Below are 26133 nucleotides of genomic sequence, written 5' to 3'. Positions count from 1 at the left end.
TAGAGTGGCCTTTTATTGTGGCCAGCCTAAGTCACACCTGTGCAATAATCCTGCTGTCTAATCAGCATCTTGATATGCCACACCTGTGAGGTGGATGGATTATCTCAGCAAAGGACAAAGGAGAAGTGCTCACTAACACAGATTTAGACAAATTTATGGACAATATTTGAGAGAAATAGGCCTTTTGTGTACATAGAAAAAGTTTTAGATCTTTGAGTTCAGCTCATGAAAAATGGGAGCAAAAACAAAAGTGGTGCGTTTATATTTTTGTTCAGTGTATTTGCAACCCTGCCCCTGCAATTCCCATGGTACTGCTCCTTTTCATTTGTACTGATAAGCATTAAGAAGATGTACAGAAATACGGACAGAAGGTTCTGTTAGATTATATCCATAAGTAACATAGAGCAAAAATTATCCCAAAGTATAAGAAACTTGAGCTTAAACCCTTTAAAATGAAAAACAATGTATTTGAATGTATTCATATGAAGGCCAATAACACATTATACTGTTGCATTTTAAAAAGGCATTTTCTGCCCACAAGACAACAGAAAATGCAATTGGTGTTCATCAGATGTTACACTGCCTATAGAAGTATTTCCCTTGGTTTTCACATTGATAACAAGAGAACATTGATAACATAAAAGCTGACTATGAGAAACGAATTATAACAAATAGATAAAACTTATTCTCTGAAGAATTTTCAAATGAGCCAAAAACATGACAGAACTGCACTAAAAATAGCCTAGAACATATTCACATAACACATTAAACCAAGGCTGAATCAGGTTTGTGTTTTGTACCATGTAAGTATCAGCTTAATCACATACTCAGCGTAAAGTGGTAAAAGGTACACTTACTTCTTGCTGTTAGCCAGCTTGCGGTATTCGCTCACAGTCATAGATTTCTTCTGGATATTGTACTGTGTGAAAAGACCTGACTGGCCTGTCACTACTTGCATGATGGGAGCTGGAATCACCATGTCCTCAATAGTGTCATAGGACCTACGTGGCTTCCAGCCCTCAGGCGGAATCACCTGGTGAATGAAAAGATGTAGACATTTATAAGTTAAAGTCAAAATTATTACTCTTCTTCATGAATTCGGCTTTTCCATGGACATAATCAATGCCACAAGTGATGCAATATAATTACTTACAAATGAACAAAGACAATAACACCAAATTTAATGATGCACAAAGTTGGGGGAAAAATAAATAAATGCATACATACATAAATAAAGATTAAGTCCAAATGATTCACCCTAGGACTATAAATGGCCAATAGTATATTTACCTTTGTGTCTCACAAATAATAGCAAATTCAAGCTGTTTAATAATAATAATAATAATAATAATAATCTTTATTTATATAGCACTTTTCATACATTAAAAACTGTAGCACAAAGTGCTTTACATATCAGTTTAAAAATCAGTACCGCCCCCCACCCACACCCACACACACACATACACACACACACACACACACACACACACATATATGCAAACCCACAAGCTCACACATACTTGAGAAGACTGGCTGAGCACGGGTAGACCAGAACAAAAATGTAAAAGTAAAAGTAAGAGTTTTTCCCTACTGGAAGTGGAAATGTCTGGAAATGTCACTTAATTGCCTCAAATCCTGCAAATTTGTTCCCTTTAATCCAATTTACAACCCCATATAAGAAACATAATATGCTGCGCACTTTTAATACCCCTCGGACAGAATGGACAGCCATACAGACAGACGGACAACAAAATGATTACAATACCCCTCTGGCCAGAGTTGGCCGAGGGGTAAACTAAATTAAATTTAAAAAGTAATGATTAGTAAATTATGTCTAGCCTATATTCCACAGAAAACACCACAATAAAACAATATTTGTCCTTTTACCTTTTGAGATTTCTTGTTTTTTATTAAAAAAAAAAACCAAAACATTTATTTCCATGTTGATTCTTGCTTCGCCTTCCAGAAAAAGTTGGGACAGCAAACCCATACCATATCATTCGTCCTAATGGAAGACTGAACAGCCATCTATATTTAGACTGGCAGCAGATTCCTTCACATTATCCTTAAAAATGTCAACATAAAATTATTTCTTCATGACTTTGTGCACCTGAAAAAAATTCCCAGTGCCTGAAGCAGAAACATGCCAATAGCATTGTGTTCCCATCAACATGCTTATCTGTGCCCGTTATCGCAAGAGATCTGCCCTTTCCATCACCAAATAAAAACAACCACTATGTGCCCAGGCAGTTCATTTTTATCTCAACAGACTGAAGAACAGACTCCCACAACTCATCCCATCCAAACACATACCTGTGCACATACTCACACACACAGAGAGAGAGAGAGAGCTTTTCACTAGGGCTGCAACAACGAATAGATTAAATCAATCCAAATCAATTCTTAAAAGAGTTGGCAACGAATTCAGCAGTCGATTCGTTGGGTCTTGAGCACATTAGTATTGAGGCATGCCTGCATGCTGAGTAGTGTAACAGAGGAAAACACAGCGCAGCATGGCTGAGGCTTCGGATGCCAGGCCACATTTTTAAAGCTAGGTGTACATTACGTTCTCGGTAGCCACGGCAGCCCCATTTGGCTGAAACATAGTGCACCATTTATGTAACAAAACTTGAATATGGAGAAAAAAAAATGGCCAAAATCCCATGGTGCACTATGTTTCAGGCAAATGGGGCTGCCATGGCCATCAGCAACATAATGTAAACCTAGCTTAAGATAGCCTATGTGTCATGATTACTTTAGCCTGCTGGCTAGTCAGACACTAGTGTCGTAATTATAACGTTTTCATCCATCTCCGTTTATCAGGCCACCAGACTTACGTTACCTATCGTTGACTGGAACTAATACACACAACACTAGTTTGACAGCCTGTAACCGGAGCTGGTTGAAGACTACATCTTACTAGTCTCTAGCCATAACAAGTCTAAGTAACCAACTAGTGCTCACTAACTATACCCGAAGCCATTGCGGGGATGTAATCATTAGTGACTTGTCTGCCGCCTATACTGCATGGGTTAAATACTGATCTTTGAGAATTGAGTCTTTTGTGTTTATCCGATGAATCAATTAGTTATTAAAATCATCTACAGATTAATCAGTTACTAAAATTATCCTTAGTTGCAACCCTACTTTCCACTGTATATAGCAGATTTACAATATGCCTGCTTTTACCTTTCAAAGTTTGCATAATTCCATCTCATTTTCATTTCAAGTTTCACAAAGACCTATTGTAAGTCTTTGGGTTTTACATGTTTTCTTCCTGTTTGAACAGTACCATGTAATCTTGCAATGCCACATGCTTCTGGTACTAACAGGTTCTTATTCTGTGTTATTTAGTGGTTGGTTAGAACTTTTAGGTGCATTGCTGACATCTGGTGGTAGCAACACATCAGTTACTACCAGGTGACGATAAAAACAGAAAAAAATGTATTTTTAAGAGAAAACAATATTCAAATATCTTCTCTATTTTTATAATTTAACAACTAATTGAAAATCATCACCTGTCCCTTCACGACAGTTACATTCATTAGTCATTTTAATAGAGTTTAGATTGTTTGATAGGGCTCAGAGAGAGCCGGGCAATATGGCAAAAAATATAATCATTTTTCTATATTGATAAATACTCATTAAATCTCAAAATAATACTTGGGAGTGGTGGAAAAGTTGGTCTTTGAATAAAAGAAGTAAAGTTTTCACACTACTTTTTCAAGAAAAAAATAGGACCAATGGCCCTGTCGCTTACCGGCCAAGTTAAAAGCTTGGGAAATGTATCCAGATGCCATTTATTATCACCCAGTTATGTGTATTTATTATATTACAGAAATAGCCCATATTTTGGTTATATTCCAATCAGATCTGTAAAAAAATTAAAATTCCAATTATTGATACTTACTGATTTATTGAATCAATCCACTTCCTATCTGTTATAATGGGGAAATTTTTCAAAGTTGCACCAAATCCAGAATCAGATCTGGATAGAAATAATTTCAATACCTTGTGTTGACATCATCATACAGAAGCTGTATACCAAGTTTGAAGTCAATCAGAACTGTAGTTTGGGAGAAAAAGACGGTTGAAATGTTTTCCCCATAAGAGCCCATGTTAAATTTTCCATAAGTTCCCAGATCCAGAAGAAGATCCTGATCAGCATGTGGCCATCATGTTTTGGTCATCTCCCCATCAGGGCTGGACTGTAGAAATTTACACTTGATATCATTTATATGTACTGAGTTATTGCATCGATCCACTTCCTATCTCCTATATTGGGGAAATTTTTCAAAGTCGCACCAAATCCAGAATCAGATCCGGATCCAAATAATTTCACTAACTTTTGTTGACATCATCATAAAGAAGCTGTATACCAAGTTTGAAGTCAATTGGAATTGTAGTTTCAGAGAAGAAGACGATAGAAAGTTTTGTAACGGATGACAGTCGACGACAGATGACGATGACGACTACGACAGACGATGACGCCTTTCGCCGTACGACGACAATAGCTTACGGCCTGTCGGCCGGTAAGCTAAAAAACAGGACCAAATGACCCTGTAGCTTACCGGCCAAATTAAAAGCTTTGGGAAATGTATCCAGATGCCATTTATTATCACCCAGTTATGAGTATTTATGATATTACAGAAATAGCCCATGTTTTGGTCATATTCCAATCAGATCTGTAAAAAATTCAAATTCCAACTTGACACAATTGATACTTACTGATTTATTGGATCAATCCACTTCCTATCTGTTATAATGGGGAAATTTTTCAAAGTCACACCAAATCCAGAAACAGATCTGGATGGAAATAATTTCAATACCTTGTGTTGACATCATCATAAAGAAACTGTATACTAAGTTTGAAGTCAATCAGAACTGTAGTTTCGGAGAAGAAGACGATGGAAATTTTTTCCCCATAAGAGCCCATGTTAAATTTTCCATAAATTCCCAGATCCAGAAGAAGATCCTGATCAGCCTGTGGCCATTATGTTTTGGTCATCTTCCCATCAGGGCTGTACTGTAGAAACTTACACTGGATATCATTTATATTTACTGAGTTATTGCATCAATCCACTTCCTATCTCTTATAATGGGGAAATTTTTCAAAGTCGCACCTAATCCAGAATCAGATCCAGATCCAAATAATTTCACTAACTTTTGTTGACATCATCATAAAGAAGCTGTATACCAAGTTTGATGTCAATCGGAACTGTAGTTTCGGAGAAGAAGATGATTGAAATTTTTGTAACAGACGACGACGACAGATGATGACGGACGCCGCATGACGACAATAGCTTACAGCCTGATGGCCGGTAAGCTAAAAATTGGGATTTCTGGTTGAGATGTCACAGAATGACCCATTTCACTCTTGCACTAGCATTTCCACCTCTCCCAAGCAATACAAAGTTCCAGTTTTATGCATTTTTTGGTAACTGCAAATAAGGAGTAAAAAAAAAAAAAAAAAAAAAAAAAAAAAAAGGTGAATGGAAATGTTATCTGCATATATGATATTGTGACCATGTACTGTGTATGCATGCAGCGGTGGACCCTACCTTCGCCAGTCCTGCACGGTGAGCGCCTTGACTCTCCATGTAGACAATGTACTTCGCGAAGTCTTTGAACTCCTCCAAGGTGGGATGGAAAGTCATAATCTTGCAGCTGGGGTTTTTGGCACTGGCAGGTGGGACTGGTGGTGGCAAAGGGGCCAGTGGCACTTCAGCGCCTGTAACGGGGTCTATGGCAACAGCCGGGGGTATAGGTTGAATTGGGGTAAGATTTGGAGCAGCATCATGTTCTGAGGTCACCACTGCATCAGGGGTTTCTGCAATCGCTGGCTCCTGGGTTGGAACCTGGTCTTGGGATGAACTTGAGCTTAGAGGTGGAGGTAACAGTGGTGTGGGGTCTGGAGGTGAGGCTGGGGCAGGGGCAGAGGCAGGGGCAGGGGCAGGGGTGGGGGCGGGGTCAGGGGTGGGGGCAGGGGCAGGGGCCAGTACCGTGTCCATGGGCGTCTCAGTTGCCATTAGGGAGCCTTTTAATTTGCAGGTAAATCTGGAGGGGAGATCACAGGCAATACGAACATATTATACAATCTGACACACTTTTACATACTGCCAGACCTTCAAATGCAAAGATGGAAGCAACAACAAATGGTAAGCAATCAAATACATTAAAACTTTTTATGTTTAAATGATACTTTTTCCATATTACACAGTATAAATAGGACTGTAAGTTATGACCAAATTCTTATATCTCCATACAAGTCATTTTCTATCCAGATTAGTGATAGACCCAAATAATTGTTGCCAATAAGACATTTAACAAACTACTGGTTTTCACAGAACTTGACACCACCAATATCAGCCTTCCCAGATGAAATTACTAACTTTGAAGGTCAAAAATGTATCAGGTCAAAAACTTAAGGTCACACTTAAAATCATGTAAGGTTTAGTTTGATATTCAGTTGCAGATTATTTACTTGAATATTTAATACTCTGATAGCTATTAACTTGGGACAAGTATTACCTGTGGACCTCTAAGGCTACATTCAGACAGCAGGTATTAATGCACAATTCAGATTTTTTGGTGAGATCTGATTTTTTTCTATGCTCATTCATATTACAAATTAAATGTGATTTCAATCAGTTTTGAGTATGAACTGAATGCGACCCTGAAATGACCTGCATGCACAAAAGAGGTCCTGACGTAATATGTGACCACGCAGGCATGCACTGCGTTTACGGAAGTGGCACTCCTGGGATGCAGAATTGTGACGTTTGTCGCATTTCAATGATGTAAAGGTCAGATAAATGCGACCTGGCCATTCAAAGTGAAGTCGCATTGCAAAATATCAGACATGTATCGGATTTAGGACTGCATATGAAAGTGGCCTGGGTTGGATTTGAAAAAGTTGGATTTGGACCACATTTGCCTGCAGTCTGAACATAGCCTTAGAGAGGTCATCTCTGTTCTTGTTTTATTTGCAGTGTCTGTAAGTTGTAAAGTAAATATTCCAACCTAATTTGGAGCTCACTTGAGGTCCCAGGTTATAATAGTCCCATGCAAATAGGGCTGTTCAGTCCAACAGTTGGCCCATTTTTTATGAAGTCAAATATGCAATAGTTAATTCCAGACAGCGTAACATTTTTCAAAGGTTTATATCATCCATGTAATCAGGTATTGGCTTTGTTCTGGCAACAAATTATCATCATTATTACACTGACTTATAAAAGTCAAGTTGTTCAAAGTCCAATCCAGATGCATAAACAAAGTACCTTCTAAATACAAAAAATGGCTGTAAAAGATTGGTTACTAACAAACACAAGAAAACAGACAATAATAAAACAAAAATTCTAAAAAAACAAAAAACAAAAACAAAAAAAACATTGTTTTTATCTTCAAATTACATAGCCATGGAAAAAAATGGACAGCCAACAAAAATAATTTCCTGCATACATCAGGGTTCCTACAGGTTTCTATAAGTTCAATTTAAGACAGAATTGAATGCCTGTTTTTCATGGCCATACTGGCAAAAACTTGTGACTCCTAAAATTTAGGGAAAATGCCTTTTTTTACTCCAGCGCTTTGATTCCCATCATTCTGAATCACTTCTCATCAGTTGCTGCAAAGTTAGTGATAATTGGTTCCTAATTTAAATATAAATTGTCGGTTTGGAACGGGTACACATTTAAACACAACACAGCCAACGAGTTTATGGCAACAGAACTGAAGACCAACCACATCAAATTTAATACATTTTAAATAATTTTTTAAGGTATTAAATGTAGATTTGTAAATTCAAGACTTTAAAGACTTTTTAAGATGCTGTGGGAACCATGTTACATACATATTGTGCCAATCACCCCAGGCATTGAGCTGACAATATACACAGCTTGGCCCAAAAAACACAATCGTATTATCATCATCATCATCATTATTATTATTATTATTATTATTATTATTATTATTATTATTATTATTATTATTATCATTATTATTGTTATTAATAATAATAATAATAATAATAATAATAATGATAAAATTTAAGAAATAACAATCCCATACCCTAATATTTCATTGGACTGCCTTTAGTTTTGATTACGGCACTTTTACCATGGCGTCATTTCAATAAGCGTATGCAATGTTACAACATATATTTCTGTCATTATTTAGGCATAATGTTGGAGGACCTGACCAACTGTATCAACCCTGGATCATAACACCGCCCCCACAGGGTTGTACTGAGGGCACTCAGCATGATGGGTAATCACTTCACATCTCTTCTAAATTTGATGCACTCTCACAATCTGGACTCATCAGACCCCATAACCTTTTCAATTGAAACACAGTCCAATCTTTGTCAAACTGATGGTTGTTTAAAATATGAGCATCTACTCACTGCATCAGCTAAGGTTAAAGCAACTGAAACGCATTAATCACAACAGTAATTATCCAGTGGAAGGACCTATTACTTTTTTGCTTAGTTAAATCCAAGTAGGGATTTTTTTGGCTAAGCTATGCACATGTCAAATGCAATGTATGTCGGCTATCTTATCTTAACAGGGTAAAAATAACAGCACAACAGTAGCAACTACTGTGGGAAATAAGCTACACTTCAGACTTCAAATGAAAAAATACCGTTAGGCTAAATGTGAAATTTATACATCAAATTAATGCAACAAAAATTAAACTTGGGGTGCAAGGATTACAAAATTCTCAGCTGATACTAATATCAATGTTTGAAATGGCACTTTGGTCGATAGCCAATACCGATACTGATCTTAGGGCATTTTCAGACTGGGTATCTGGATCCATGCTGTACCTGGATACGCTCACACCTTTCCTGCAGATGTTGCGTTCACAAGCACATACCGCAGCCCGTGCCCAAGAATGAGTGAGTGTCACAGGGCCAAAACAGTAGGTGGCGGTGTGCAAGTAATTCTGTCGCTATCCAACAAACGCAGAAGTGACAAACCCTTATGTCATCAACCGAGCAACTGTTCTATTCACAGGCAATACTTGTCTATCTGTTAGCCTGTTTGAGGCAAAGAGAAGAAGAGCGACCTTCGTTGTCCCTGATATATCACCAAGTGGTTTGGTCGATAAGTCCAGCCCGTGCTGCGCAGATCCAAGGTTTTTTCAGGAGACAACAGGAGTGCTGTCTATGGTCTCGTGGTGATTAGGTCACTTTTGTTGTCAGAGTGGTGATTAGGTCACTTCCGGTCTCAGGTACGGATTGCTTTCACAAGGCAACGTTCCGTACTGGGAACCCAGGACTACCTTCTCAGCTGGACTCAGGTACGGTACTCATGCATGGAACATTTGCATTCACATTGATAAAATTAAGTGGACTTTGGAGTCCAACATACTCAGATACAGACTCGGAAACCCAGTGTGAAAACACCTTTACTTTCTAGGTCTTCTGTTTTAGCTATTATTTATCCACCAACCATCCCTCAACAAAGAAGTCTTCATTATAAATCAGAATACTTAATTAATCTCAGGGGAAATTATTGTGCCTTAGGCCTACAGTTGCTCCATGCAAATATAATTAAAGTAGTGGGAAATAAATTATCAATACTACAAAACATATATATATGTAAAGCTCTAAGTGTAACAGAAGTATAAAATAGTTACTATTTATGAGTCTTTCAGTCCATTACAGATTCAAATGTTCTAAACTATGACAAAACTTTCATAATAACATGACAAGTCCATATCGAACACTACCATCTGTGAAAAGGCATCTTATATGCTGATACCAATACAGAACAATACCAGCAAATATTGACAGATTGTCCAGCTAATATATCTGTCGGTGTATCCCTACTAATAACCTAAATATTATTACAATATAGGAGCCAGGTTTTCACTAGTGCTTCCAGGTGCTTACACTGTTTTACAAAACAAACATCTTAAAATAACATCTTCAAACAAACAGTTCAAAGTTCTCTTTAACAGCACTGACACAGGAAACACCCAAACAGACCCCACCATCTTCTCAATTGCAAGGTATGGAGCATTTGGTGTTTTATCACCCCTAACAGTATATAATGGAAACATTCATCTAAACACTTTTCCACAGACAAAATGACATACTACAGAACAAATTTTTTTTTCTGCACAAAAAGTTGAGAATGGTTATTTTGATGTGGCTGGGCTAATGTCAGACACTGCATTTAGGAAATACATAAAAAAAAATATGCAAACTTATCTTTAAATATGCTATACAGGCCCCACCTGATGCTTTTTTTTGCGCTGGGAGTCCTTACTATAAATGGAATGCAAACAAAAGTAACCATTTGCATGACACAAGAGCCTGTCAAACAGGAATCCCACGACGATTACGAACCTGTCATTTCAATCTGCCGAAATCAGAATTAGGGTAACATGCACACTTTAAAATATATGACATATGGTGATATAAGAATAATACTATGTTTCCTCCTCTGTGGCTTACAAAATACGTCGCTGCTGTTAAGGCTGATCTAACAATTTTCAACCAGTATTCCTTTTGCAAACCACACTGGCAAAATGCTTACAATCTGAAACTTAAATTGTGCATTAAAATAGATCTTTACTGACCTACTGAAGGCATGGCCACATGACCCCCAGCTGTCTAACCACAACAAAAAAGGCCTACACAGACCCTTTAACTCAATCTGGGCCTGAAACTTGTCAGAATGGTGCCCCAATAAAATGGCTGAGATGCAAAGACTACTACTCTTTTTAGGTAAGCTTGCTAGTTAGTCGAATTCACATCTCTCGTTTAGTGGCAACAAAATGTCGAGGCTCCGTTTCAAGGTAGCAATTATTAGCATTTCGTAGTGCAAGTACTGACGGTTAGCTGCTCACAACTAAACTGCTAGCGTTAGTCTATACAAGATCACAGCGGACAAGAAACCCGAAGCGCTTCAAAATTACCAAAATGGGGAACCAATAAAAATAGTCAATGAAATCTGCATAAGTCGGCCAAGCAAACAAAAACAGCCGTACTGAAGCAGAGGAATGCATAACCGACTGAATACCTTTAACATATCCTTAGCTAACACTGGCTAGGTTCTGGCTAACTGCTAAATCCATCTGCATTTAGAAAAAACAAAACACCGCGACGCCAGACATCACACATCACGATGAAACGAGAATGCACCGTTTTCTAACAAATAATATAATTCGGATTTGAGATAATTTACCTCCTGCAGCAAATTGTATTCGTCTCCCCGTTTACTTCACTCGATATGGTTTCGTTTTAATAAAATACCCAGGATCGATTTTCTTCTAGCATTAGCTTGCTGGGGCTATTTAGCGATCACGCCCACCTCAAACTCGGCCTCAAGATTGGTTGGATAGCGTTTATGACGGGCAGTTACTCACTCATTGAACAACTTGATTGGCTTATTTGGCGATAGACAACGCGTTCAACCAATAAAAAGAAGCGCCTGCTTAGTAGTCACGTCGATGATCATACTTGACCGACGTGCACTCCGCGCACGTAGACATCGCGCTGACTGCATTTACATAAAAGTAATATCAATGACCTGCACGTAAAATATAAACACACTGCAAGAATTGACTTTATGTAATCTGCGGTTAATATAGTCTTTCTCTAATATGCGCGAATTACATTTCTTCCTTTGAAACAATCCAGTTCAAAGTGAACTCTGTACAGCCCTTTAACCCCTCAGAGAAACAGTCAAGAAGCAAACATCATTCTCACTTTTTTATTGAATAACACTGAAAATATATAGACAAATTTGTTGCACAAAACACGTGCAAGTATTTCTAAAACTACATATTACAACTAAAATGGACTAAAAACTTATACAAATTAAGAAAATATACATTTCCCAGTCTAAGCAAATCTTTGTCTCTCCAAAGTGCTGGTATGTGGATGGATAGTCACACACTGCTTCTAAAAATCCAGATTGTTTAGAGAAAGCACAAGAAAAATGGTAAGAACTTAGCCAATTTAACAACTTTTGGGAGCAGTGTGTGAAATTGCCATGTTTCAATGCTTCCTTAAAACAAGCATTTTTTTTTTTTTTTTTTTTTAAACACAAGGTTAGGTATTACAAGAGACCAAAGGAGACACAAAAATCTGACAGAACAACACACCCACTGATGGCAATAAAAGGTTATAAAAAAGATGAAAGAGCAAATTATATTTTAGCAAAAAAAAAAAATACACGTTTCTAGACTCGATTAGGTTTGAGTGTCAGGGACAACTTCTAAGGAGCTAGGTAAATCTGGAGTTCTACATTACCCTCTTGATTAAGCACTTTTGTTTCTTTGGACTAGGTCGAGGAGGTGATTTTTTTAAGTAGGGGTAATCCAAATCTACATCATGGAGTATATGACTTTAAGAACCTATAACATTACCTTTTAAGATTTAGCAGATTTCATAGTAACTTTCTAAAACTTAATATACAATCATACATTAACTGTAGGAAAAAATGGAAAAGAACAAATGCATTAGGCAAAGAATCACCTCATTTGATGACACAGTTCCCAAATTGTGCTTGTGTATTTGCTCTCCTTTACATTACATGGAGCAGCTCAAGAGTTAGAAAGCCTTAATTGTACAAAAACAAAAACAAAATAGGCTTTGGGTTGCTCATAGTGCATTTCTAAAATAATCTGATCAAACTAGAACAAGAGTAACAGTCCAATTTGGTGCCAATTTCTTTTACAGAGATTCACTCTTTACCAGGAGGTAATCAAGCTTTTGTGCATTTGTAGATTCTGAATATTAAAAAACGTGATAATACATAACGTAACAACTTAAGGTGTAACGGAGCACTTTGGAACATGACTGAATGATCAGATTCAGTAAAAACTGCACTAAAAACAAATACAGCCAAACTAACGGCAGTTTCAATCCAGATTATAACAACAGCAGTGTATAAAAATAATCTCCATTTTTAACATGGGTAAATATTTTAACTACTTCAGCAAAACATTCAGTAAGGGAGTGCGAAATATGGAGGGAATTTGTTAAAAACAACAATTTTACATTGTGGATAATATTAGCATTAGTTAATAGAACAGAACAAATTGCTGGGAGTATAAAAAAAAAAAAATCATCAATATTAAAATCACAGCTGAAGGTAATAACGGAGGCACAAAGGAATTTTCAATTTATCATTAACTACACAAGGAAGATCCAAGGTGAACATTGGCATTGAAGTCCACAAAAATTGTAGTTTATAATCATAAAAATATATTAAGAGAAAGTGATTCTTTATTGCCTCCATTGAAAATTCCTCTTACAGTTTACATCGTGTTTCCTCGATGGCTCAACGCAGAACCAAAGATCATCGCCCATTGCTGTAGCCTGGGAAAAACTGATTTAGAATATCTTGCAGGGATTTGTTGACGGTCATGGAGTAGTTTTTGCCCAGGTCATGCCTGCAGGCCGGGCAAGTGTAGACTTCTGCTTTAAAGGATCGCTGAAGACATTCCTGAAAGTAAAAAAATAAATACACTTAAATAAACAGAATACCACAATGAAATGCTGCTCATGTGTTGAAACAAACCCAACTTGCCAGATTCATCAACTTTCATTGATATAGCGTCATGAGGTTGTTGCATACACAATTCTGCACAGTGATGGAAACACTTCTTACCCTGCACACGTTGTGTTGACACTCTGTGGTGATGGGCTGGAAGACCACTTCTTGGCAGCAAATGCAGAGGAAAACTTCTTCAACTTTGTTCAAGAATTTCTGCAGATAAAACATTCAATATTTGTAAAGACAAGGTCGTCAGATGTTTTAAAGCAGTTGTTACTGACATTACGTGCCTGGTTTTCATGTTTTTTTTGTTTTGTTTTTTTTAAATGAGGTGCTTGTTCAGATGCAGGGACAACTACTGCATTTCACAACAATAAGCACATAAATCAAGCACTGGCAAAATGCAATGCAGTGTTTGTTCCACCCAAGCAAGCACACTCATTACACTGTGGCACTGCTTGTTTAAAGTTTACCATATTGACCATGTAATTAAGATAATTTTAAATATAAAGTATCATATCAAAGTACTGCATTTTTCAGGCCCAGGCTCCATTTCCACTTTCATGTTATGGGCACACTGAACCAGAATGGAGAAATGAAATTTTAACCTCAACCGTGACATAACAGGCATCCTCAGTTCCACCCTGAATGAGAAATAAGTCACATTTGTCCTCACCGGTCCAAGTGACAGTGATTCCATGGCTTCATCCCACAGTTTCTTGTTTGCCTTATCATTCTTGATGAGGGTCTTCTGCTCCGAAGTAAGCTTGTACACCTCTACTTTTATTTTCTTCGGCGTCTTGCCTGGTGAGGTCTTGGTGGATTCTGAAAAACAAAACATTTTGAAATCGTCTGAGCTGTAGTGGACCACTGAAAGGAGATGGACTAGGTTCTAGTCAGAAAATACAGTATTAGTCTCTTTCATGGAAAAAGTTTGTCATAATTGTCTCAGATGAGGAGTTTAAAATCTGGACTAATCTCAACATTTAATGGTGCTTTTCCATTAGCACCTAATTGGCACTGATTGATCAGGGAGTGACATCACTAGATGTGTCATGAGTGTGACTCCATGTCCTCCATTTGTGTCATTTGTATGTCCCCAAAACGAAGGATGTCAGAAGTTTCTGGAAGCCTTGCCATAACAACCCAACTGATATTCAGGTGGTACTCAATTGTAAAACTGAGTCGAGTCAAGAAATGCCAAACTGTGTAATGGAAAATCTGTATAAATGGGGCATGAAGCATCCAAAAATTAAGCTTTAATGGCCAAGATGCAGCCATGTCAGTTTCTTCAGAAGAGACAAAGGAGACTCCCACAGAATGATTACAAAACCAGCAAGCACTACAGAAGCTAGTCAGTACAAAACAGGTACAGAAAATTCTGTATCAACCATTTTTAAGTTAGTTTAAAAAAAACACACAACCCAAAACATACTACTTACCAGTGCCCTGAGATTTCCTCTTCCTCTTTGCTTTGTTTGGCGTCCCTTCTTCCTCCACTTCATTTTTGTTCTCTTTTTCTTTCTGGTAGCCTGCAGGATACTGCAACAAGATTGAATCTAATTAACTAGAGGTATGCTCACCTTTGTCAAATGTTCAAAGTACAGAACAAAGTTGACAGATTTTTACATCTACGCACACTTCTCACTACAAATTTTTTTATTGAAAATATGCATCCATTTTCTCTTGGATCTTGATACTGGTATCCTAGTCTGTTGATCACATTGTATCGTCAGAGGTAACCGTCTGAGATGGGACTGTCTGAATCACACCAACTGCAAAAAAATAGGACCAATGGCCCTGTAGCTTACCGGCACTTCCTATCTCTTACAATGGGGAAATTTTTCAAAGTCGCACCAAATCCAGAATCAGAGCCGGATCCAAATAATTTCACTAACTTTTGTTGACATCATCATAAAGAAGCTGTATACCAAGTTTGAAGTCAATCGGAATTGTAGTTTCAGAGAAGAAGACGATTGAAATTTTTCTAACAGACGACAGCCGACGACAGATGACACCAGAGGCCGCATGACGACAATAGCTTACAGCCTATCGGCCAGTAAGCTAAAAACCTACTCTTCTATTGCTTCTCGCAGCAAATTGGTCACTGGTAAACATCGAGTCACTGTTAGGGCTAAAAACAGTTGTGGTACATTACTTTCTCTGCCCAATGCTGTGAGGAAGAGGAGACAAAATCCAGCTCGAATTCAGGTTTTGTTTTAAAAACAAATGTGTGTTTAAATTAAATATTTCCATGCTTCAGTGAACATCACTAGCAGAGATTGTTTTACAAATCTAAAGGAGGCCTGAATTTTACATTCAAAGCTATTAAACATCAGGCAGTAAGTATGCCCAGTGTAGTGCAAGACCACTGTCAGACTACACAATCACAGACACACAAACACATCAACCTCAGACTCAGATGCCACCTCAGTCCAGCTGACACAGAGCATTAGTTTGTGTCAATGTGTGACAGCTGAATATTTAATCTTACAGAGTGTGAAGTAAAAGACATTGCATTTGGGACTCCCAACAACATCCTTATGCAAAGACTAGCTTATTTGAATTCTCCTAGATAGATACAGACACTTCTACAAGACACAATGCTATGAATTGCTAAGCTGTAAACACTGAGATAATTTCCACTCCAGATCCATTTTAAAGATTTACAGCTGCAATGCATAATTTTTTTTTAAACAGTTTCCAACAAAGCCAGTATCAAAGAGTATAGAGGAATCAATACTAGTTCTTTATCTGTATACTATCTGTACCATGGCATCAGTACATAGTGCCAATGTTTAGTAGCCAAGGATCATCTTGAATTCACTCCTTCCATTCTTACCTTTAACAACTACAGACAGACACTGGAGAATTGAACTTAAACTTATCCAAACTATATCACATTCACTGTGAAAGACAGCAACGGTCATCAGGGAACAAGCAAGGCACAGCTTGTCAAGTCAACAAAATTAAATAATAAATAAAACTCACAATTACCAAATCTGACAATTTTAACCAACTATCACATGCTTTGATCCACAGCCTAAAACTCATCTAAATGTGGGCAAATGATCCTATAGGCAGAAATTATTTTTTGTTATGATTTTAATCCCCTAGAAAAGTGAGCCAAATTCAGAACTGAAAAAATTCCAACATCCATTAAACGTGTATCTTGGCCTGTATATACTGCAGAAATCTCTACCTGTATTGTCAGGCCAAGCTTCTTGATGCGTTCCTTGCCATCTCTTGACCATGGTGCCGGTTCATCGTCATCACGCTTCAGCAAATACCGCCAAACAAGGAAGCCAGATTTGCCTTTCTCCGGCCAGTACTTGACAATCTGAATGAAATCACACCCACACCGCATTAAAATACCTATACATGAAAAATGTATACCACAACATTAAGTTATACGAACCATTTGCATTTCAAGAAAAAGTTGGTTGTGTTAGTCAGTTCTGATCTCTCGTTATCCTTTGCATTCATTATTCTTAAATAGGCTAATGTGCTCAACTCCAGGGTATAAGCCAGTTAAAAAATCCTCCACAATTCAAATACAGCCTATTATCCCAGCTTACCTTGTATATACCATCATATCGGTTTCCTTCTTCAGGGGAATATTTACTGTGCTTACGGCCCTTACAGCTGCGCACAACTCTGACCGGTTTGCCTTCCTTCCAGTTCTTTGATTCCGCTCCATTTTTGTCATTAACTGGAACGTTGCAGTTGAGAGCCAGCGCCCTGATGGACATCAAAACAATTCAGATATGTAGACAAGCAGACTTTAGCCTCTGTTCAAAGTCATAATGTCCTTTAGCCATACCTATTCATGTGAGTAAGTGTCTGATCACAGGATTGTTCAGCTGTCCTCTTGTTTCCAGACAAATCTCGCCCTCCAGAACCAGTGTAAGTGAACTCATTACCATCATCCTGCAATATCAAATACAACACTCTTAATACATATTAAAACTACAAATAAAGGGGAAACTGCAACTACTCTATCACTGAGGAGTAAAAAAAAAAACAAAAAAAAAAAAAAAAACTGTACCACATCATCTTCATAGCCTCCTGCCAGGACCAGAGAGTAGGCGCCATCGTTGCTCCGGCCATGAATGCCAGCTACATGTGGCCTGTGAACACCAGACTCGCTGACCTAAAGATAAAAAAAAAAAAAAAAAAAATCACAATATACAATGACAAAAATGACAGTTTTTGTTGAAACAAATGTTGTGCATCCAAACGGAGAAATTTGAAACAGATTTCACTCACTGCACGGACTCACCTGCACTCTGAACTTCCACAAGGAGCCCACAGGAATGCCAGGAATTGGGCCATAGTGGTTGGATGGGACAATTGTGCACTGCTTGGTTCGACCAACACAGGCCATTCCCTGAGGAGAAAAAAAGGAAAGTAAATTAGTTTCATTTTAAAGAGGTTCTACACTTTGCATAACTTGCCCAAAACATGATGCAACGACAGCTTATTTGCATGTCATAAGATTTCCGTTTTGCTGCACCCACCTTTCCCCAGTCCCTCTGGCTGGAGGAGCTGGCAGAAGCCATCTTAGCCTTCTTCTTGCTCTCCTTCAGCTTCTCTCCAGCACGCACGACCTCACTGGTGTCATTACGGCAACCTGGACAATACCTGCAGAGGTATAAAACAGTGAAAAGTCACACATATGGACATTAGGTAAAACAAGAAAAGAAACTGCATCCCTCAATTTAAAACAGGGAGTTTATGATCTACTTGAGGCATATTTGTTCAGTAATAACAGCTGTGACTTCATTATTACACAGTTATCTCGAATAGGACCCATTCAAGCCAGCGCAGTCCTTTTTTCTTTAAATGCAGTGATTTCCCAACATCATTAGGATATGCAACCATTTATAATCAAAGGTTGAATTAAGCATTGGTTGCTACTGACCAGTCTTCATCTTCGGGAATGGTGGTAAGTGGAGGGTTCAGGCAGTAGGTGTGGTAGGCCATGTCACACTCATCGCATAGCAGTTGTTTGTCAGGATCCTGCTTGATGCCACAGATATGGCAGTTACACCATCGACAGTTTTTCTTAGGGTCGTCCTTGCAGTGTTTGCACTCAGGTCCATTTGACCCTAAAGAAGAGAGAATTTAGTTATAACACAATCTAATTCAACAGTAGCATTCAACTGGGTATTCTGACAATATTCAGTGGTTCATAAGTCATGTCAAATGGCAAAGTATATTTAATAATACTTTTTTAGGTAAACCTACTTTTGAGTGGGCTCTCACTTCCAGCGGGCGCATCATTCAGAGAACCAGGTTCCTCAATTTTGTAGATTTCAGTGTGGAACATGATGCGGCAGTCATTCAGAGAGTCCCCAGCATCGCTATAAACAATTAAACAAATGTAATTTATCTTTGACAACACCAGTATTGATTCAAAAGTAGAATTTTCTGTTTTTATCCTGTGTAAAGACAAATATTAAGCATTTATAAATGTTTGGCAGCTACACTTAGCATTCTGCATTGCTCTTACCCAAGGATAATCTTGGCGTAGACCTCTCGAAGGGTGCGCGTCTCCCTCTTTTTCTGGATTTCAGCATCATACCAGTAGCCACGTTCCTTTGGGTCATCTGGATTGTAGTTGACCATAACCACCATACCAGGCTCCAGCTGGTGCCACTGATACACTGTGCGGGCCCGGGGACGGACATCCTTGGCCAGCAACGGAATCTCCCCATTTTCTGGGTAGCTGTGATGTAAGTGAAACACCTTATCAGTTATCAGCTCAAAGAAGCCACACAGCAGTACAGGTGCTTCCTACACAGAGGAGGCTGAAGGAGTGTCGCTTAATGAATTAACGTACATCTAAACTGTGAGCCCAGACAGCTGCTGAAGGAAGTCTACGCTACACTGCTCACATGACTGTTTCAACACTAATACACTCACAGCCTTAACACTAGACAAGAGCTTCTTTCATTGAGGGTGAAACCAGAAGGCACAGGCAAGTCAATCCCTCAGCACACACTCAGGAAAAAAAGCAAATTACACTTAATGCCATCTTTGGTGTATTAATAAGGGTTTTACAGATAGTGACACATTAACCTAATAAATGTTTAATGTCATACTGTAATGAGCAGTTAACAGGCTTTTGTGTGAACCTGCAGCAAGAAGATATTGTCCGATCTTGCAGCTTAACAGATGCTTGTTTTATTACATATATGATGCTCCAGCCAGTTAAACTGCAAGAGTTATGTTGCCCATCTGGTGATTGCACTACAGATATTCATTCCACTATTAAACAGTATTTTTGGCCAAACATCTGCACAATATTTGTAAGTGAAAGAAGCAATTTCAATCCCATTTCACCAAGCAAGATTGGTAAAATACTTATGACAAAAATACATACCTGCAATAAAAAGATGCATGTAACTGACATTGGTAAATGTTAAATATTTCAGTTTAAAACATTTTAGATTGCAATTTGCAAAAGCACTTGCAGAGAATTTCAAAGTCTTTTAAGACAGTTTCCATCCTAACATTATAGCTTACTGAAAACCACTAACTGCAGTACTATAAAATACTAAATTTTAAAAAAGATAGACCGTTTCTGATAACTAATGAAAGCCACAGATTCCAACTAATTGTTATAAAACCTGCACTTTAATTGTAATGTACCAATAACTCACTCAACCAAAAGATTTGTAATAACCTGATGATGAGAAATGGAAAAAGGTTTCTTACTCTTCGTATTTTACGTGGTACAGTATCTCCTCTTCCTCTGCCGGCTGTGCCTCCGCGGCCTCCTCCTTAGGCGTCTTTGTTGTCTTAGTAACGTTCACGATCTGGGCCTCAAACCAAGCTCCCATGTTCAAGTCTCTTGCATCCACCAGTTCATTGATCTTTACACACAAAAAGAAAAATCTAAATGTCACAACGTCTGCAGGAGGTGAGGTGAGTGAATGGAGACAAACTCACTAACTACACAGCCACTACAAAGCATGTGTTGAACCAGCCTGGAGACTCACCTTGTAGAGTCCAAACCCTGGGTTGATGAGCTCTGGGGCATTGGCTTGGGCTGAGGTGCCAGCAGCCTGACTCTCCACTTCGCCGTGAGTTGAGCTCTTGTCAGACTCGCTCTGGGTTGAGCCACAGCCAGAATCAGAGTCAGAGAGCTCCGCTTCTTTATCCTTGTTTTTAACAACTTCACCTGAAGGCAACGCTTGCCTGACTAGCAGCTGCACTATGTCATTGAGACCCACGTTGTAATCAAATATGGTGTGGCCATCCTCCATCTGAAATAAAATAAACACATGCAACATTAACACAGAAAAGTAGATGTCTTGATGTGTCACTGAACATAGTCACTATAAACTGTTTTTATATGTAGGCAATCTTTTGTATATTGTTCATTTCATTATTTAAGTCAAATGTAAAAAACTGCATGGCAGGTGAAACTTACACTTTATACAAGACACAGTCATTATGTCATACACCACAAATAGAGTAGTAACGTTGGACTCTGAAACCTCACAGCTCAGAATCTGACTAGACTGCCATTGCACAGCGGGATACAACAAAATTTAAACACAATAAAAAACATATGAATGCACAATAACTCAAAAGATCACACGATCTAAAATACCAAAAGTGCATAAAATGTAAATACAATGCATCTAATCCTATAAAGATCGGGTCAGGAGCTGCTTACCTGTTTGCCTCGGTAGAACAGTCTCTGCCTCTCTGGCTCCACCTTGAAAAGCTCCATGATTTTGAGACGCAGCTCGTCCACCTTGGTGAGTTTGGACAGGGAATCCACCCGGTGGGTTTCCTTCCCATCCATTGTGCGCACTTGAATCCACATTGCAGCTGCCCTATGTAAACAACCAAACCATGTGTCATTTTACAGCCATTTCTCTTTAAAATGATAAGTAATTATATTTAGGTTCCATCTCATTTAATGGCAGATTTGACTAAGAATCCCTCTCATTTCAGTCAATTGTATGAGGGGTTCTTAAAAAGTAGTGCACCAATACCTCAACAGGGCAATAATTTAATGGCTACTCTGATTTAATCAACTTAGTGACAACTTCTCTGAAACAGCCAAACTGAAGGTCATTCTAGTAACCCAATTAAGTCAATTTCCACATTATTCAATATCCTTAGTGGTGAATAATAAGATTTGGCTGCTATTCATTTGTGTGTATTTCCAAATAGTTTAAACGTAAGTACTGAAAAAAAAATCAAGGCCTTTTATAAAAACATTTCAAGTGTTAATTTGTCTGTAATATTATATCCAAGTGTGATGCAACAGTGTTTTTTTTTTTGTTTTTTTTACTCATACAATTCTGACATTTTAAATGCTACTAAATTTTAATGTAATGCTAGAGAAACTTTACCTTTGACCTTGTGAAATATCCATATAAAGAGAGAACTAGTGGATAGTTACCTTGGCTCATACTGATGTTTACAATGAAAATTTAGGCAGAAACTGAAATTGTTCTTGTTATATTTTTGAAAGTCTATTATCGTCTTTAAAATTAATTTAATATTACACAGCAACTAATAAGTGACTGTCATATGTGAAACAAATTTTTATTTTGCAAAACCTACTGTCTTTAAGGTGAATACTGATCCATGTTTTGCAGATATTTTTCTGCATCTCAACAGAAAATAATTTTGCATGTAGGTTACAAACTATCAAAGTGTTTTACACCTGATTAATCTGAAGCTACATTTCTACTTCACCACTTTTTCTTTTTGTAAACCAGTAAGGCACCTTCTAATTTTAAGACCCTGAGCTGTGCAAATACAAGCTGTCCTGATCATTTTAGAACAAATATAAAGACTTATCCTCTTTAGCCTTTAATTTGGTGAAACATTTCAACAAAGTTTTAATTAGTAATTTACAACCGAGCATTTCAATAGTTGTTTTAATCATAATATTTAATGGTGGCATTGAATTTTACCTTTACTGTTGTTCTTACTTAATTTTGTTATCTGAAGAAATTTGGTTTGCATGCTCGTATGAGGTGCTACACAAACATTTAGGTTGAGCTGTGTCCATTAAATCCATACAAAATCAAACTACGCTGGTCTACAATACAGATTAAATGTGCTCAATCTCAGATATTTTAATGAGATGAAACAAATGACAAAAGTGCTGGTTAGCCAATGTTTTCAACACATATGATTAAGTGTTGTTCATGTATATTAGTTTATCTACATTTATACAATACATTTTAAAATCTTCTACTAGAAAGAACCTGAAAAGTGAATGTATTATAATGTGCTTTGTGTGCGTTTTGAAATTAAGCTGGTAGCTCTGAGAGAAACATTCCTTTTGAGTACATTTTGACCCATGATTGCATCTTGTAAACTACTGCCAAAATGCATTTTTGACTCCCATTATGCACCTCTTCACCTTTCATGATCATTATTGCTGTTACTGTATTGTATTTTTACCTGTTTTATTACACGGCATTTAAAATCCAGTTTTCTGCCGCTTAGGACTGGAATTCTTTGCAACGATCCTTAAAACTCACCTCATTCATACCGCTCTTGTCATTTAAAAGATCAGTGAGAGATACACTTCTGGACCACTGCACCTGTTTGTAGCTTTTCTATTTGTTATATGTCACTGTGATTGGTTCTGCTGTCCATCTTGTTTGTTGTATATTTAATCGGTTCTGTTGTTTGTACATGCAAACTGTGATGCTACTCACTGTTTGTGCTGCCTCTTGGCCAGGTCGTTATTGTAAATGACAATCAGTTCTCGACTGACTTACCTGGTTAAATAAAGATTAACCTCCTAAAACTCAAGAAATGTCAGCAAAGTACAAGCTTTTTTTTTTTTAATTAAATAAGTGCCTATATTGGAAACATCATGATGAAACAGTTTTTTTCAGATCCAGTTTTTTTTTTTTTTTAATTTTTATGGAATGTCCATTGTAGTGGGCAGTTTTCTTTTCTTTTTTTGTGTGAAGTTGTGAAACTGTTGTCCACAAATATGGATAGAAAACCCATAGCTGGGTCTTAAGAGGTTAAATGAATAAATAGCAAGATGAGAGAGAAACAGTTTGTCAATTCTTTGTATGTCCTTTGCATCTCATAAACTAACAATAAAAACAAAACAAACAAAAAAAATCTTGAATCTGAATTTTTCTATTCTAGTGACTCAAACATGGCAAAGTTTCACTACTTTTATTCTGGAGGCATTTCAGTCCAGAACACTGCCATCTTTCAGCATGCTCACTGACAGCATTTCATCATTCAGGCCTACAGTTGGGATGCTTTTCCTACAAATCCAAAGCCAAGGATTATTTCTTTTGTTTCTCAGCGGCAAATATGATGCTGTGTTTCGTGGGCTTTTATATTGTGCAGCTGTCAGGCCCGGGCTGTCACATCAGAGGAGCAGAAAGGGAGGGAACAGGCTGATTTAAATACAGTGCGGGAAACTGGGCTGCAGGCCACTCCCAGTTCTTTTAAACCAAGCACATCCGGACGCGAGGGAGCGCTAGCAAACAATGTGCCTCCGCTCTGTGACAATAAAAAAAACACCGCAGCACGACCTTATATGTAGTTTCGAATCAAATGTTATATCACATTAATGACACTTTGGAAACAAAGACGCGCTTTGTTCCCGGGAAGTAGTAGGCGGCCAGCTCGGAGAGTGCCTGGCTTTTACTTTTGCGCTCTCAGCTGAGGTCTTGTTCGCTCTGCTGCTTCTAAATAAACCCACTCCTGCGAACAAAACATTAATACTAACCTTTAAAGAGAAAGTACCTCCTCCAGCTTGCGGCGGTTTAGCGATTAGTTTAATTTTTTGCAGGATGCAGACAAAACATCCACTATTAAATACCAATACGAAATAAATGAGAATAACATGTACGGTTAAGAACGGCGCTTTTTGTTTTGCTTACAGATACAGTCCAGTAAAAAGTAAAGCTAGCTGAAATTTTATCACACACTGCACATTTTGTACATATATGTGACATAAACAACAACATTTCGCCGTAGTGAAGTTCATCATCTGCCCTTATCAATGATCACAACGTTACACCACCACGTTACAACTTATTGTTTAAAGCCTACTAAATGATTGAAGAGCAAAAAGAAACCACCGGCTATTTACCACCATAAATTTTCTCTAAACGGCTGAAAAGTTAAATTCAACTGAAATTTCCTATAGCTGACTGGAGTATATGGTGTAGTAAGCCAAGCAGAAACGAGGCAGGACTTGGTCAAGTTAGCTAACCTTAGTAAGCTAGCAACCTGGTATATAGATATATATATATCAATGAACACAAATTTTAAAGTTATTAAAAGGCGAGAAAAATAATGCTGTACCTGTATATTCGTCCAAGTGAAAACAAGAAATTGATGTTTAAGGAAAGACGCGCACGTTTTCCCCAAAAAACTTCTTTGCGAGGTTTGTACGTCCAACTCTAAGCCTTGTTGGAGATTGATCAATGAGTTATTCTTCAAGACTTTCATATCCCGCCTGCTCCAGAAACACTGTGCCGTTATTGGTGCTTTTTTTCTTTATACATAATCTTGATTGGCCAGAATAGAAGCCAATCTTAATAGTGACTGGAGCTTAGCCCCAGCGCGCGAAACGACATTCTCGTGGGTGCAGCTCGCCTACGGACATTTATCGCGAGATTATGTGTCAAACCGGTATGACAAGCCAGCGAGAGTTTGGAGTTCATGTAAACAACTTCACTGGCTGTTCATCCTGTCTAGTGTCTGGATGATTCTTTTTTCAGTGTCTTTTTAATGATTCACCTTAGTACATTAAACTTTGGTGATGCCAATGTTTAATCAACGTCATACAGTCACAGTTTTTGTTTTTGTTGGAGGATGGTGTGTTTGTACAAAACTATATTTACATGCACAGTCCTTGTAAAAGAATCACATTTTTCAGAGGCAAATGTAGTTTATTCTCTTTACTTTGTGTACAGTACAGGCAGCCATCAACCACTTCGACTGAATAGAAAGCATCAAGACTTAAGAGATTTTCAACACACTTTTGTACTCATATTTACTAAACTGAATGTTAAACCCATGTCTATCACAGACAACATATTTCACTGTGTTTCTTAGTTCAGATGTCTCTTGACTTGCAAAGGCAGACTTGAAAAGCAAAGAAATAGAAACATAATTTTAACAACAATTTTTATTAAATGCTACTAGTAGGCTACAAATCTGTATTAAAACACGCTTCTCTAAAATAAAATACTTTGCTATATCAATAAAAACGCATTCATAAATAAACATAGCAGGTAAACATTTGCAAAGATTTCTCTATCTCTTTTTTATTGCCAACATTGTACAGTACATATAAAGTGACATTCTCACAGGCCAATAAAACACAGAAATGTTTAAGAACAATTATTATGTTATAAATTGTACTTCTGTTTAACTAAATTTAAAGGCTTACAACATAAAAATGCTGGTACACTATAGGGACAGAAGTATTGGGACAAATTGAATTTCATTGTTCCATTGCTAACAGAGGACTGGGCAACAAAATAATGACAAATGTCATAAAATAGGCTAATTTTACATCACTGTTGCTTTTAGTGTTATAATTATTGACTATACATATATATATATATATATATATATATATATA

At 37.6% G+C, this 26133-nt stretch overlaps 2 protein-coding genes across 5 annotated transcripts in view; both read right to left on the bottom strand.

Moving 5' to 3' along the window:
- The window catches only part of kdm4b (lysine (K)-specific demethylase 4B), a 56456-nt gene extending 45129 nt beyond the window's left edge, over window positions 1-11327 (bottom strand). For 2 of the 4 annotated variants that reach the window (XM_030132270.1, XM_030132271.1), the window contains exons 1-3: window positions 11199-11327; window positions 5562-6057; window positions 858-1033 (exon numbers count right to left, since the gene is read on the bottom strand). In XM_030132270.1, coding sequence (XP_029988130.1) covers window positions 858-1033; window positions 5562-6029 — 644 coding nt within the window. In that variant the 5' untranslated portion in view covers window positions 6030-6057; window positions 11199-11327. The remainder of the gene's footprint in view (window positions 1-857; window positions 1034-5561; window positions 6058-11198) is intronic. The other 2 variants (XM_030132272.1, XM_030132273.1) reach the window with 2 other exon arrangements.
- A 671-nt stretch (window positions 11328-11998) lies between these two features.
- uhrf1 (ubiquitin-like with PHD and ring finger domains 1) lies at window positions 11999-24966 on the bottom strand. Its single transcript, XM_030133143.1, has 17 exons — window positions 24846-24966; window positions 21208-21370; window positions 20525-20791; window positions 20241-20398; window positions 19033-19248; window positions 18768-18883; window positions 18442-18628; window positions 18038-18161; window positions 17800-17907; window positions 17566-17670; window positions 17341-17447; window positions 17096-17258; window positions 16720-16857; window positions 14960-15059; window positions 14194-14342; window positions 13632-13730; window positions 11999-13466 (listed from the first exon to the last, which is right to left on the bottom strand). The coding sequence occupies exons 2-17, from the start codon at window positions 21358-21360 to the stop codon at window positions 13320-13322; spliced, it is 2337 nt and encodes a 778-aa protein (XP_029989003.1). The 5' UTR covers window positions 21361-21370; window positions 24846-24966; the 3' UTR covers window positions 11999-13319.
- Between the last annotated feature and the right edge of the window lie 1167 nt (window positions 24967-26133).

The sequence above is a fragment of the Sphaeramia orbicularis genome, chromosome 4 (genome assembly GCF_902148855.1).
Source record: "Sphaeramia orbicularis chromosome 4, fSphaOr1.1, whole genome shotgun sequence".
In the NCBI taxonomy this organism is placed as follows: Eukaryota; Metazoa; Chordata; class Actinopteri; order Kurtiformes; family Apogonidae; genus Sphaeramia; species Sphaeramia orbicularis.
Note: the sequence above shows the minus strand (reverse complement) of the source record. Positions and strands in the feature narration are given on the sequence as shown.